The sequence below is a fragment of the Spodoptera frugiperda genome, chromosome 15, assembly GCF_023101765.2.
Source record: "Spodoptera frugiperda isolate SF20-4 chromosome 15, AGI-APGP_CSIRO_Sfru_2.0, whole genome shotgun sequence".
In the NCBI taxonomy this organism is placed as follows: Eukaryota; Metazoa; Arthropoda; class Insecta; order Lepidoptera; family Noctuidae; genus Spodoptera; species Spodoptera frugiperda.
In genome coordinates, this window is record NC_064226.1 from 11,404,521 (window position 1) to 11,420,858 (window position 16,338).

General features: G+C 35.1%; 1 protein-coding gene across 17 annotated transcripts in view; it reads right to left on the bottom strand.

Moving 5' to 3' along the window:
- Window positions 1–16,338, bottom strand: part of LOC118274591 (solute carrier family 12 member 6) — a 511,128-nt gene that overhangs the window by 18,849 nt on the left and 475,941 nt on the right. For all 17 annotated transcript variants that reach the window (XM_050698911.1, XM_050698912.1, XM_050698908.1 and 14 more), the window contains one exon: window positions 5,615–5,685. In XM_050698911.1, the coding sequence (XP_050554868.1) occupies window positions 5,615–5,685 (71 nt within the window). The remainder of the gene's footprint in view (window positions 1–5,614; window positions 5,686–16,338) is intronic.

Consider the following 16,338-nt stretch of genomic DNA (forward strand, 5'->3'; position numbering starts at 1 on the left):
AGCTAAGAAGTTTGCGGAGACTCGTAACATAAACTTGAACGATACCAATTCAAGTTAGGTACAGCCAGAAATGACAATATCAGATTTAACAACCGTTAAACACAGCTCGAGTTGTTATAGGTTTACAGATCATTGCCTAGGACTTTATAGAGCCATTTCGTTCTAGATTTTGTGCTGTGAACAATGAAAGCAAAGTCAGTTTAGTAGTTCTGATATTGTTAAATCTCGTATCGAACTTTAGTAACTCTATTATAAACCTCATAATTAGGAAATATTTACGGACGGAAATTTATTATCAGATATTAATTATTATGCTATCGGCTTACTCACGTAGTGTTTTGACGAGGAACTCGACTAGTTTCAAGCCATGCTAGAGGCTCATATTCATGAGCAGCGTTACGCGACACACGACGCGGCGATTGTCGCACTGCTACTAGCCGATAACATAATAATTAATTTAGTATGTCTCACGAAAGTTACAATAAAATCATATCAGATATTTTCAAAGACAAAGAAACATGGCAAATATTCAGCCCCATACCTCTAAATCTCACGCAGAATAACAATAAGATTCTTTTATGATTAAAGAGGAGAAAGTGGCTCTTCAGTAGTGAAGAGTATCATCAGAGCTCGGCTACACCATAATAATAAAGAATCAAACAAAATTACGACAAGGCAGCTTGTGGAAGTGTGGCTCTTAACCTCAGTGGAGACGTTATTGAAGCTCTCACATTGATTTGGGAGCGTTCGGTGGCCTTGTGCTGAGGGCGGCCTCGGCTGTAGGGTGCTTAGTGCCGCTTAGACAACGAGGCCAGCCTCGCCAATATCCGACGGCTATAGGTGCACGCTTTATTAGCGAACCTCCCGAATATTCTTATCATTTCTCAAGATTGTTTTCAAGATACAGACAGACAATGCATTTTGAAAAAAGAGTGGAAATTTTAGAGTACTCTAAATAATTCGACATAAATCCTACTAATATTATAAATGCGAAATTTTGCCTGAAGGGATCAGATTCGAATTATTTTGTCATAGCTAAAATAAAAAAATGCTTCAGGAATGAAAATACATTTACATCTGGTTTGTAAGTGTTATTTTACCATAAAAATATAACACCGTTACATTGAAAATGCAACATGAGCTGTATATTCATAAGCTTGGATCGTAATTACCGTAGCACGGTAAACGAGCTAATCGATTATACCACAAATTCACGTGAGAGATAATTCTAATAATAATTTATGCAGGTAATTAGTATATAATGACATTGGACTAAATTCATCACTCCTTAATCTAATAATTAAAGATGGGGACACACTTATTTTATTGTATGATCTGAGTCAGAGGCTTTTGTAAAAGATTTATCGAAAACGATCGATTTCCGATACGCTTTACCAGCGGCTATAGTGTTGAAACTTTCTGTTAATATCACATCTACGGGTACCTTCAATGTCCTCAAACTATGCCCAACTTGCCATAAAAATTCTATTGCCATCTTTCCCTTGCCATCACCACACGTAATAGGGGTGGAAGTCACGCGGCTCGCAAATGGTGCGTGAATTATATACGAGATTGCGCTCCTGGATTATTCCAGCCTACCGGCGCACCGCAGGTGTGGCCTCGCCTTTATATACTAAAGAGTTTTTTTTTATTAAGGATTATTTTCATCACGTGAAGTTCCCTACGTTCGCGTTTTATGTAAATAACCATCTTTATTGTATTGCGGAATACAAATGTTTTTATTCCCGTTCCATTTTTCCGAGAAGCGTATGTTTTTTTAACGCGACCGCTTTATAATAATGTATTCAGGTGTTTACACGTATGAAAGTTTTCAGGTTAATTTATTTTAGGAGTTAGGCTTAAAAAATTAGCGGCAATATGAAATTTGAAGCTGAAATTGGATGCTTGAAAAGTTTACCCGTAAAATTCAGAAATTGCATCAAGAATCGCAACGAATGAAGCGGGTAACTCAAGCCAATAGCGTAAGAGATTGAAGTGCTACGACCGCCATGTAACGAGCTACGAACTAGCTACGACCGCTACGAGAACGCTACGATCTATACGGGTCATCGAAATCACACGTATATACGTTCGCGCACTCGTAGCAACGGGTAATACGTTCCAAACTCAATTTCAATAAGGCGCTCAATTTATTCCGTTTCCTCCAGCCAGGGTCTTACAGCGGCCCACGTAAATGTTATCTATACATATAATAAAATCGTAGAAAAGTGCTGTCTGTACATTGAAAATAAAAATAAAAAAAATAGCAGGGGTTATTGTTATGTCGATGTCGAACCCAAAAATGTAATTAACTTTTTTTTTGTCTGTTTGTCTGTTTGTCTGTTTGTCTGTTTGTCTGTTCGTCTGTGCGCGCTAATCTCAGAAACGGCTGATCCGAGTTGGATGCGGTTTTCACGAATATATTGTGGGATGCTTAAATTTACATTTAGTGTTTGTTTCATGTCAATCGGTTCATAAATAAAAAAGTTATGTCAAATTAAAGAATCACGTCGAACATTCTATGCTTATACCATTAATCTCCGCAACTATTTGACGGATTTGGTTGAAATTTGGTACAGATATAGTTTAGAACCTTAGAAAGGACATAGATATATTTTTATTTCAAAAATCAAAAAATAAAAATAAGAAATAAATTATTTATAAATAATTCTATGTCGATCGTTACACGACTTCGGTTCATGTTATTGTTTTAATTTATCGAAAAAAAGTAAATAAATAGTAAAAAGGTATGAAAAAAATAATATCAATATAATAAAACATTTAGTACAAAGGTCAAGGATAATTCTATAATTCAGTTATTGTTTTAATTCATCGAAAAAAGTAAATAAATAGTAAAAAGGTATGAAAAAAATAATATCAATATAATTAAACTTTTAGTACAAAGAAAATGCCCGAACGGAGTATAAATAAATAATCCAAGTTGTCTTTATCCTCGATAGATGGCGTTGGGATCGAAATAGATCGCGCTATGGTTTCGTTACATTCATTTGGTTGGGTATCGGCCGAGCGCTTCGGTACTATCGTAGAAAAAGTGTATTATCAGTCGTATGATTATTTGTCTGTAGTGGTCCTGCTGTTTCGTATATTCTAAATTGGTTTCGTTGTATTTGTCAATTAATAAGTTATTTGTTGGGTTTTCCTGGTTTTTTGGTTAAACTATTTAACGTAGGTTTAGTTTGATATCGATTATTAGTAGTTACTGTAGTTAGTTTTTTTAATAAAATTGTAAGTCTAATTTATAAATTAATTAGATTAGATTTAAGTCGTTTCTTTTAAATTATTTAGTTTAAGCTTGGTTATTATAGCATAGAGGATAGGTTGTAATATAGTTTCTTTTTTAATTGTTATAAATTCGTAATTCGTAGCTTTCTTTAGTTTTAAGTTAGTTTAAGTCCGTTTTTAAACAATTTTTTCAATGCCCTAAGTGAGTATACATCTATTAAATTCAAACGCAGAGCTCATTATGTTGATTTTTGAAGAGTTCCCTGGAATATCTTCCACATCTCATTTTTGAAGAGATCCCGCGAGATCGGGAACTATGTGGTTAATTTTAAATAATTTACGTCTGGGTATTGGAAATTAATATTGGAGAGGGTTAATTTGATTACTATGAAACGTGCATTAGAGCAAGCTGGGTCAAGGATAATTAGTGTGGAGAGACTAACCAAAACGAAATAACACGTAATGTGATATGATTTTTTAATCTCGAGGCACCCGCTGGGACTGCGTTGGCGGAGAAGATTAAATGAATTAATTATTAGGTATTATCTTTCGTGATGAAAACCGTGAGATGAAACGTACTGTAGTACGTAGCTGTGGCGTGGGAGGTAGATTTTATTAGGCGCTTGTTGCGTACAGAAAACCTTACGGTGTTTAAGGAAATGAGGGTAATTTGTGTTTGGAGTACCTACATGCGTGGGTAAATAAATAGATGTAGGTTAATGCAACATATAAAGTTTATTAAAGATCAGCATAAATTCACCGAATAGGCGTCCTTCAAGGAGATAAGAGCTTGGAAACTAGAACTAGTTAAACGTGGGTAGGCCGAAACATTCGAATTCTGTGGAGTTTGTGTAGTGTATAAAATAAATTCTCCCCTACAAACTGGGGCCATAACTTTCTCAAGACTTTTACGACACTCTCCAAAGTGCTGTCTGGCTAAACATTTAAATGATTATACCTTAGTTAGGACGCTACGCTTTTGTAGATAGAATAGTGTGTTTGAATTATATATGTAGAAGTATTTTTTGAAAACACCATGTATTGATAAAATAAAAAAAAAAATATGGTAAAAAATCAAGAATTGGTATACACATATAATAAAAATGTCAAAATGAAAATTCTGTATATTAAAGATATAAAAAAAATATAAGTAACGGTCTGTGTTACTACATTGATGAGAACCTAAAAATGAGGCGAGACTTTTTTGTTCAGTCTATCTTTGTGTTTGTGTGAGTACAATTAAAAAAATAAAATAATAACAGCATAGTATTCACACTAGATCCTCACAAAAATATTTTTGTTTTATTCCCAAAATAATGAACACGAGTGAGCCCACGAACATAATACATACTTAATTGATTTAGTCTCACTAAGAAGAGGCTCTGATCCTTTGGATTACAGCATATGTAAACTCTATTGTTACATAAGGTTGCTGTCCAGGCGTCTCCTGAATAATGAACAGTTGTCTTCTTTGTTGACAGACAACTTCAGACTTCAGGGATCATGGGAAGGCTAATCTCACTTACATAGAGGGAAATGTTATTACTATATGGGTAGCTATTGCAATTATATGTAGGTATACATGTATCTATATTTGAAAACGACAAACAATGTCGTGTTTCAAATTACCATATTTTGAGGAATGATGAATCATGCAATTCTTTCGCCTTGGATGAAGCGAAAGGGAGTGTCAGACTTTTACTTACTAAAAACTACCCCTTTCCTATTCCTGCTTTTCGAGCTAGAGCCCCGATAACCAGTTAGGCAGTCCGCAGCTCCGGATTACCATATAACGAAAACATAACAAGTTATGAATGTTGAAAGAACCTTGTTTGGAAAACTTCTAAATTCCTCTGGGCTTAGGAGAGTACGTAAGGCCGTTGTCGGTTCAAATAGTCTTAGAATATCAAAGCCAGTCGTTAAGTTCAAGTCTGAGAATATTGAAGTCTAAGCGAATCTGGTTAATAGTATGTCCCAACCTCAATCTAATCGGAAAAAGGCCTTGAAAAAGTAGGGACAATTTCATTTCTTATAGTAGAAATTTGTAAAACTGACGAGTACAGCCTCCTTGGTAGATACGAGCCAATTGAAAGTGTAGATATTTAGAATCGAAAATAAACATTGTGCTAATAAACTATAAAGAAAAATTTAAGCAAAAAACAGCCTTGCTGACGCGCCCCAAGTTTGCAAGGCGTGCACTTAAAAGTTAGCGCAGAAAGACACTAGACGTTGAATAATGAAAATCCTTCAATGCTTAATGCCCAGCGAAGTTGGGATAAGCCTCTCTAAGTTACCTTCAATGCTCTGTACCGTTATCTCGCTGTTAAAAGGTTTTATATAAGTTTAGTGAACAGGTGTAAGACAAACTTACATGGTATAGGTACAGGTTGGTGTCGCACGATTTGTCCTTCTCCGTTGGCAAGCCATGCTCGTCGGTTTCTCCTGAAAATAAAGGTTAGAATTAGAAAAAATATTTAGCTTTATTTTATAATGCTTTGATTTAAAAGTTAAAGAGTAAAAAGTCATTATATACCTAAAGTAGAATACATTATTTCAATCAATGATAATATCAATAGAACGCAATGTTAGAATGTTTCATTTAATTTTCACGTAGGTCTATGTATACGTTTACCACGTGAACTGCAAAATGAACCTTAATATTACAACATTAATATTATTATAACAAAGTCGACCGCGAACAAAATTGTGTTGTAGAAAATGAAATAAAATTATAATAGGTACGCGCAACCTGTGCCGATGTTAAGTGACGACACAATGCCGGTATTTATTAGGTTTCTACGTTTTGTTGACGCTGCAGATAGCATATACTATATGCCATATAGCTACACAGCTACCGGGAAACGGAAGAAGACATATAAAGTACATATTAGAAACACATTTGTAGTAAGGAAATTGAGCTATAGATAGAAACTGGTGAAATAAGAGAAATATGCGGCACAACTAAGATAACGTTATGAAGGGAAGGTTTAACGGATATTGTTTTTGTTTATTTGCTTACGAATGAATTATTTAATTTTATGTCAGACTTTAGACATAGGATGAATATATATTTTATTACCAATCATTATAGTAGGTGGAGGAAGCGAATTACTTGGGCGGCATTAAAAATATGGACACGGTAATAAAATAAAAATGAAAGTTTGTTTGTTTGGATGTTTGTCCGTCAATTACGCTGAAACTACTGAACGAATTTTGATGAAAATTGGTACACAAACAGGGTATAAACTGACTTGGGTGATAGGATACTTTTATACCACGGGAACAGTATTTTTATATGTATAAAAATGAAGAGATCTACTAAATATGAACTTAGGATATATCTCTGATAATGAACTCAATAATAACAATACGACATTCTTACACTTACTACCCTTTGAGCCCAAAAAGATACAAAATTACATAACACAATCCGAATACACGGAGATATTCGGTATGATATGTACAATATTTGTTTCTAAAAAGCGTTTGATTACTTCTATCAAAACGGGCTCATATATTAGGCATCGCATAATTCCCGTGCGACTCGTAATGTATTCCCTTCAGTAAATATGTACAAGTTGGCGTGCAAACACATTGTGGACGGCTCTATGTACAACAGTGTGTGTTTAGTTATATGCTATACCCACGCTTAGCCATGTAAAGCTCGTAATTACTTTACTTTAACAGCCAATGAGCTTCCACTGCTGGTCTATAGACCTTTTATATAAAAGAGATCGTTACGTTTCTGCTGCAGTTTGGTAAAAAGAAAGGTAGTTTGAAATCGTGAAAAGATATCATATTTTTTTTACAATGCGCAACAAAGTTTTTATGTATTATAACCGTTGTTTGGTGTTAGATTATTTAAGACCGTAGCATACGTAATGCAATCAAAGTGATTCATTGATAGAACCGATACAAGTCACGGGACAATTCGATCACGAATAAATTCTTCCACGAGTCTGTATACGAGACTGTCAGGGAGCGACCTTCATCACATTGTTCAATTCCATTTCATACCCCCGCATCGTCTGTAGACACGTAGCTCTACCTAAAATAATTCCCTATTTCAAAGGATTTAAAGGTCAGACGTAACTTCAAAGAGCAACAAAATCTTCTAGATACAATTTTGACTCCTATTGAGCGTAACTTAGCGGTTACCTGACCAAGTATTAGACAATATTATAATGTTCAAAGTTCGGTATTAGCTGTTATTGCGTTGTGTTCGCTTTGTAGGCTTCTTATGCGATTTAATCGGACTTTGCTTTGAGAGCTAGCCATGATTTTGAGTTCAACCCAGCTTATGTTTAGGTAAGATTAACCGTAATAACTTATTTAATTGTTAAAACAAGGGTTAGAGGTTTAGCTAAATTATTTAGAAGATATTTCACTACGTAGAAACTTGAGTAATTAATTCCTTAGCTTAATTTTCTTTCCATGTTTTTTATTGCTTTCATTTATTTTAGTTGGATAGTGTATACTTTACTTTGAATGAATGGAGCCGTGTGTTGGCTGTGTACATATGTGAACGTGGTTCGTATATAAACGACGCGTTCATTTGTGCCTGTATGCAAGCCGTGGAGAGGCGCACGTTCCAATTCGACGATGACGGAACTGCGCGATGTACAAGGCGCACTATTATTGAAACTTTTTCAATTGCTACCCTTTATATCGCACAATGGTTGCTGCACTATAATTGCTGGTCTGTAAGTGAACGAAGGTATAGTTATAGCTTTTGTTCTATTCAATATCGATCAGGATACTTGAAAGGTTTTTACAGAATATGTTTGCTTAAAATACTACTTGTATAAATGATAGTTTACATAACTCTAAAATTTCAAGTAGCCACAGTAAGCTATAAACTTAGAAATTCGAATCTTGCAAATAATAAGAGAAATTAATTCTTCAATAAATACGAAAGTCGATTAGCAAGTTCCGAGCTTTTAAAATTAGCGCACAACGTTTGTTAATCCGAAATGACTTTGGAGGCACAAGGAATTCTTGATTTCGAAAACTCAATTGAGTTTATGTACATTTGTAGCGGTTCCCAATTTTGGTTTTATAAAAATTTTATTAAATTGGTAATATTGTTTGTAGGTACGTATCTAACTTAAGTAGTTAGTTAACTTTTGAGCTCAGGACTTAGAGCGTCCATGCCTTCATTATTAAATCACGCTAAACTTTGTCTTACGGCACTTTTACTTAATTAAAAATCCGAGGTGAAAGCTAACTTCTGCTTTCATGAGAACACGATAACTTTATTAGGTATTAATATTTTCTAAGATGCAATACTTTACAGATTAGTTTAATTAAAATTCTGGTTTACGAAACATGTTTTTTATGCTTTACTTTGATCTATTCATCTGTGGAATATTAAATAGAGACTGATGTTTGTATTACAAAATGAATACAAGAAAATATTGTCTAAGTCAGCATTTTTCTTACGAACTCAGAAATGCTACATGTAGTGAAAAAAGCAAAGAGACCAAGAGAGGTGACGTTCTGTATTTTTTTTAAACTTTATTTATTTCCTTAGATCTCCAAAAAGATGTAAATGAAAATAGTACAATATATTTTTTAGTACGTTTTCGGTGTGGGAGTACCGTGCTTTCGGCACGAATGGGCCAGCTCTACCGGAGTGATACCACGACCTCAAAGAAAACCGACGTATGTTATACATCGGTTTTCTTGTCGCTTTTCTCTACAACGCTTGCGTTGTGTTTCGTTGTATGAGTGAAGTTAGCGGAGGCACAATTACCCCCTTTCCCAATTTTCTATCTCACAAAAGGCCGGTAATGGGAGTCCTTAGCTATTGTTTTCCGAACAAAATCGTTACTAAAGAATAGTTTAAGTAAATTATTAAATGTCTCTGAGTGTGGCAATTAGCTAGAAACTGTTAGTGTACTACCTATACATAGATACGTAGGTATATTACGTCCACCCTGATTGATGCTTTTCTCCAAGATTTCATTACAATGCTACCAGCCATTACGGGGTTGCCTGTAAACACATTAAATAGCTATTGTTCTTCACTCACGGGTAATGTACGGTAACTACTTCTTTGTTAATTCTGGTCAGTGGTTATATATAAGCTTTGAGTACTGCATTATATTAGGTATGTGTTATGATGAGGTCCATGGAATGAAGCCTGTTTTCTATGAGCAATAAAGTTCGTTTTCCAATTTCAACGTCGCATTTGTATACAGTAAATCAAGAAGTAAATATAATATTGAGGAATAATAATATTAATGTATGTTTTTCATTTTCAAATATAATAAAACTTAATTACAGATATGGAGGAGTATTATAATGATAATTAATAATTATTCAATAGAGATAACAGAGATGATGACGGGGCATGAAAATAAAAATCCCATCAAAAACATCCTGTAAAAAACCCAAGTCTCGCAGCTCAGTCTTTCTACCGTCAAAAGTTGTGAGATCCATGTAATACCAAGTCGGTTAATCTATTTAGTGTCTACTTGAAGGACCTTCTGTCTTAAGTTATTACATAAGTTATTATCATGTCAATATTAAAAATATTTAACGTTTTAAACAAATAGATCGACTTGGACATCGCTTGATTTGATTATTAGTATGTATCACAATACACAGCACGACGGGCCAGCGACCAACAGGAACGAGAGTTTCAATCGCGTGAGGCGCGAGAGACTAAAGAATCTAATATAATATTGTAATATTCATTTTGTTTTCATGCGATGTCCAAGTCGATCTATTTGTTTAAAACGTTAAATATTTTTAATATTGGCATGATAATAACTTATGTAATAACTTAAGACAGAAGGTCCTTCAAGTAGACACTAAATAGATTAACCGACTTGGTATTACATGGATCTCACAACTTTTGACGGTAGAAAGACTGAGCTGCGAGACTTGGGTTTTTTACAGGATGTTTTTGATGGGATCTCACTTCTTTTTGTAGAGCCTTTCTACACCTATTAAATTTATAACCACCACCAACCACCAACTGCATAAATAACTTTGTAATCCCATATATTTATATGGGATTACAAAGTTATTGATGCAGTTGGTGTATTTGGAAAACTGGACCGAAATTACAAAATATTTAAGTTTTCCCATGATTAAGACACTAAACTCTATATGTATTCCAAATATGAAGCTTCTAAGTCTGCTAGAAGTGCCTTGGACTTTTGATGATCGGTGAGTCAGTGAGTGACAAAATTTAGAAACTTTAACAAGTTGTCATTCTTAAACTACTGGTTCAAATTGACTGAAATTTTAAATATTCCGTGTTTATACAATGCCGAATTAGTTACTGAAGATTCAGGTTTCTTGCTTTATCCACAACCGAATTATAGGGGGTCGAAAAAGGCCCGAATTGCTTCGAGAAAAGGATGGTACGGCCGTGCCGCTTTTTTTTTGCTCGACTTGGCGGGGGCACTGCCGTGCCCCCAGATCTATTTAGTTCGTCAGTTTGGTAATAAAAAATATTAGACAGATATTTTTATTTTATTTTGTCAAATAAGATAACAATACTTAGATAAAATTAATCCAAGTTTATGAATGGGAGCAAATACGTCATTTCTACGTATAAAATATACCTAGAAATGCCGTCACGCGATATTTAAAATCGATATTTCTTCGAAAGTATTTGTTTCCGTAAGAAAATAAAAAATAGGTGTCTAAAGTTTTAAAATAATCTACTAGACGGACATTCATATAAAAAAATGTCATCTACCAAATTGTAATGAATCCAGGATGTTTAATAAATACAAAATTAGTATTTTATTATTTATCAGAGCTGTGTGATATAAAGTTATATTATTATGTAGGTTTGTAAAACAATCGGAGATAATTATATTGGCACTAAGCCAGGGCAACGGGATGGAAAAAGAAAACCAAATATTACTCTCTTAGTATCTCTGTATCTTAGAATATTTTATTACATGTAGGTAACTATGAACTGTTTTATTATATATCTAATTGAACAAATAAATTGACAATAAGCTACCAAAGTTCCATAGTAATTCATAGTAAGCCATTATTAAAAACTATAAAAAAAATGGAAATCTAATTGTCAGTCAGTTTCTAAAGTACCTCCCATAAAACTAAAAGTAGGGATGATGACGGGGTAAGAAAATTAAAAATCTATTTAGTCCGTCAGTTAGTTAATGATAACAACTCTCACGTGTGTGATGTTTTAAAACAAATATACAAGACGGCCATTAAACTAAAAACGACATGTATGAATATCAATTCCATACTAATGTCAAGTGCATTCGTTTGTGTATCAACAACAGAAAGGCGTGATGTCGTAATGTCACCTACAGCGTAACAGACATTCGTCATCCGTCGAATATCGGAGCCCATTTGTCCGCAGTCCGAACTAAGCTGCGCCCGATTCAATTAATATTCTAACTCCGGTGCGACCACTCGTGTGCCACACAATTAATCGAACAGACAGATAATCAGTGTCGGATTATTTTCGTATTCATTCGTTCCCAGCTCCAATACTGTCGTTCTAATTAAATTTTAATCACGTTCCTACACAGAAGCTTGTTGAATGAACGTGTGCCGACTTCTGGCAATATAACGTTGTAGTGGGCGATTCCCTTTTGTTACCACCACAAAGTCGTTAGCTATATTGTTCCTATGAGGAATTAAGACAATGTATTATCACACGCTCGGCTGGGCAACTCGGCCATTATTACAACTTGTATTATAGAGACGCTTTTGTACCCTTATACGTTTATCCAAACATTCGTTAACTACTTTCTCCACAAACGTGTTCATACTTGATCAAACCAATTTATCTCAGCCCAAACCTATAAAATTCAGACTTTCTTTTATCTAGTTACGAAGTTTTCCCTTCGTGCCAATTTTTATAAATGTGCCATCATTGCCTTTGGAGCGTGAGATCAGAAAATTGTCGGCCCCGGGCGGTGCCGGCATCACGGATGGCGTCGATTTAGGCTAGTTGCGGTGCGGTTACCTTCATCGAATATACCATTAAACGACTGGGATAGACGCATGGATTGATCTTTAAATATTATGTGTTACGTGATACTTTCTATAAAATCTTTTAAAACTTTACGTATATTTAAGAACGTATAACAGCAGCCATGCATAACTTGTCAACAAGGTATAAAATGTTACAAGCTTCTCATTATAAAAGTTTACGTTTAAAACACACAGTAAGTATGTAGGATGTTCCTAAGTCGACATGAAATTTTAACGACCCGACCTGAGTCTTTCAGGAGCACAATAATTTTAACACATAGGTAGCATTGCGTCTTACATAAACCCGGCGCGGCCATAAATTGTGCCAGGATAAAAAATAATTCAATTTGCAATATTTTCTTTATAGGCGCCTACGTGGCTAGGAGGCTCGTTGTGTACACGAGATGTCGCGGCCAGACTACCAACGATAAGCTTTATTGATGCCCGACCCACAAAATGAGGGGGTGGCCGGGGACTACTAAGTCTCCGAACAAACGGCTGAGTGGCGACGCGTAAGATACTCGCCGATGTCATTTACGTACACTTGTTCATCAGCTCGCACTGAAATACCAAGATTTCATGTCAGCTTTGGACTTTTCTTTTATTTGCTTATTAGATAGATACTAGACGTCCTACTTATTTTGTTGTTCTAAGTACTCCTATTTTTATAGCACTTTGTATAAAGTTCTAATAGTAACTAATTACAACAGAAAATTAAATATCGGAAACTTTAAAAGCTTTTCCGTTTTAATATGAAAAGAAATATAATAGGATCAGTTTTAAAGCAAAGGTTTTTCTTTTATGACAAAGGTAAATAGGTGATATTTTCCCGGAGGGTAGCGCACTGCGTCGATCTGTTTTCTGTGCTGCTATATGTCACCCTAGTTTGTACAATGTACAATCAGTAGACACGTTCGCACGTCCTGAAAGGAGGTTGTGACATTATGTGTATCTAATAAAATATTTTGCTACCGAATTTGTCAACGCTCACAAAAGTTTCGAACACAAATGTGGGTTTTTTGGGCTGTTCGGTCGTGGCGGGTACTATGATAACTTTTATTGATGACAATTCGGGCGGGCTAACATTTTGGCGGGTCGCCAGAAGGGATAGTTTCATCTCACTAACGATACGGTTGTCGAGCGATTCATATTTTCACTGTGTTATGCTATAAATCAAATTTATGACGGTGACGTCAATATAAACAATATCTAATGTCACATTTGTATTAAGTTAATGTGTTTGTCAAATATTCGGGAGGACTTGAATGTTATTGCAGTGTTGGTGTACATGTTAATGCTGCAATAATATTATTCAATTAGTATGGAACGTGCTAGTACTAATAGTCATATGATTACAATTTATACCAAAGTGCTAATTATTTACTTCGGAGTAAATATATTATTATCATGTAGCATTGAGTCGGTCATTAGCATTGAGTCGGTCATTTACTAGTGTAACTGGAAAATACGTTGCCTTACATTAATTAGCGGCTCGCTAATGATTTGTTAGAAGCTTTAGAGGTTAGTTAGTATCATCAAATAATATAACTGATAGGCAAATGTTGTGTTATTGTTACATACAAAACATCAGTGTGCAGCGTGATGACTGCTTTTAGATGCAATGTAATAATCAGGAATTTACTTTGATAATAAGAATAAATTATGCTTCAAAGTAATTTTATCAATTTTCATGAAACTACTTAAGACACGATCTAGTAATCGCAATATTTCTTTGAGCGTGTCGCAGTAAAACACATAGGAGATGGTTTTTAAATCCACTCGCTGGGAATCTCTTGTAAGTCTCGTTTCGGTCGGAGGCTCACACCGCGGACTCCATTAAAGTGTGCCGCACGAACTTGTCCGGCTGACGTCTGTCCGCAGCCCGTACTTTTAAATCCCGAACATTTGAAATTTTCATTGTGTCCGTGTACGTACTAAAAACTTTGGTCGCCGTCCCGACAGCAAACGCCAGTGTGGCATGAGGGTAGCCGAGTTTTAAGTAGGCATGTCTTTATTTACATAGGGAAGTTTTGGGTCGTATGTCCGAGCCGTATAAAATTAATGCGTCAAATTGAAACGTTTTGCCACGACCAAGTATTGGGACCGTAAATAAATTTCAAGTACTTTAGGATTAGCTTGCCCAGTCGTAGACATATTAATTTTGTTTCCATTAACTGTTGTAAACGGGTCAGCTTCTGCGTTGTGACCTCACGCTGTAGGGTATAATTAAATGTCTCACGTAGTTGATTTCATTACTTTGAATTTTATTTCTAAATAAAACGTTTTACGGCATTTTCCGAAGGAGCACTTAAGCGTGTCGTTGCTAGAGCAAAAAGTTTGTTCGACGTTCGCTGGCTGGTTTAACTAGAGCCAAGTTTTAATTAGATATGTCCTTGTTAGTTGCGGGACAGGCAGAAGGCGAGTCTTGTTAACAAATGACCACACGCTGGCACCTCCTCGAATAAACTGGGGAACTTTGAGAACACACGACTGGTTCACAGCTTGTCGCCATGCGTCTAAATCTACTATGAGAACCCATGCACAAGTAATATGAGTATGTATAATAGGTTTAAGATTATCTACTTTCTGGTATAAAATTAGCTACACACCCGCATTTAGTTAGGCCATTGGGAACTCTGTATCCATTTAGTATCTCCAGATGCAAAATCATTTCATAAAAGTTTTTCACTGCACAGTGAAAGAAAGAAAAAAACATTTTTGTATTATATTAGTAAGGATGTGTGTTATACCTAGTATTGTAGATAGCCAATAATTAAAATTCCAACAAACACTAATGATAGAAAAACTCACATGGGAATAATGGTAGAAGAGCACTGTCAACACAAAAACAGAACAAAAATTAAAATGCGTATAACACAAAAAAGCATCGCGATTTTTGATAACGTAGGTAATTTTCGGATACAGAAAGGCCTCTTATCGAAATTATGTTTGCGAAGGCGTTCTGCAGTTCGCGTTGTATTTGCTCACGCGCCGCCTCAGTCCTTATCTACCTTATTTCCATATAAATTTCGATCCAAGCTGAATTCGCGACATTTTCTTCTTTATTGCCATATTTATATTTGTTTTCGTGTCTATCAAGCTGCCTCACTCGTATGGATGTCTTTCAATGTTACATGGAAATAGCTGAGTGACGTGCGGGTATATTGAAATGAATGTTCCTTTATGAATGTTTAGCGCTTCAATGGTGATAAGGAATCTGAGTAGTACGAGTTTATTTTACGTTAACAGAGATCGAAACGAGAGCGCGTTTGGCGCTCTTATTGGCTGGTTCATTCGTGCCAGCCAATCAGAGCGTCGAACTCGCACTCTCGTTTCGTTTTCGTTCAACGTAAAGCAAGCTCGTACTAAAGGTAGAGTTTATAGATCTTTCATGATATTAGATTAGTGTAATTTATAGCATAGTAAGTAAGTAGACAAAATCGTGTTTAGTTGAATGTTTAAATTCTAAAGTTTATTGAACATCATTTAATGAAAGTTAATAAGAATGATTAGTATAAACTGCATAAATTATAATTTCCGCAACATTTATTTTCTAGATTATTCAAAACATAGGAACCCTGAATTACGCTGAACACAGAATTTACAAGTTTCCCAACAGAATTGTACCCACATCACATCATTTAGGAATTACAACGTAAACCGAAAATAAATGAAAATTAATTGTCTAACTTGGGCATAGCGGGCGTATTCCATAACTTAGTTATTATTCAAAAACGGGTCTCATCTGTGTTACACAATAAGTACACGATGCTTATGTATTCTAAGCTGTTAACTTAGAATGGAGGTGGGTAAACTTGGAGCCAGCTAATTGCGTACGTAGGTACGTTCGTACAGAAATTCCTTCCATTAAGTTGGTGCTTAATAGTATTGTTTAGAACTAAGTTATCGTTTCACTTAGCTGTTGGGTTATGTGACTTATTGTTTCGTAAACAGTCGTAAATTTGTTGATTTTTTTTTCAAAGTTTTAAAACAACTGTAGCACTCTACTTTAAATTGTCGCACTCTACCTTGAAAGACCATAAAACTTGAAATAGAAAATCTTATATTGCAATCATTCATATTCAGTAATTATATTATACCGTTAAACCATTAGCA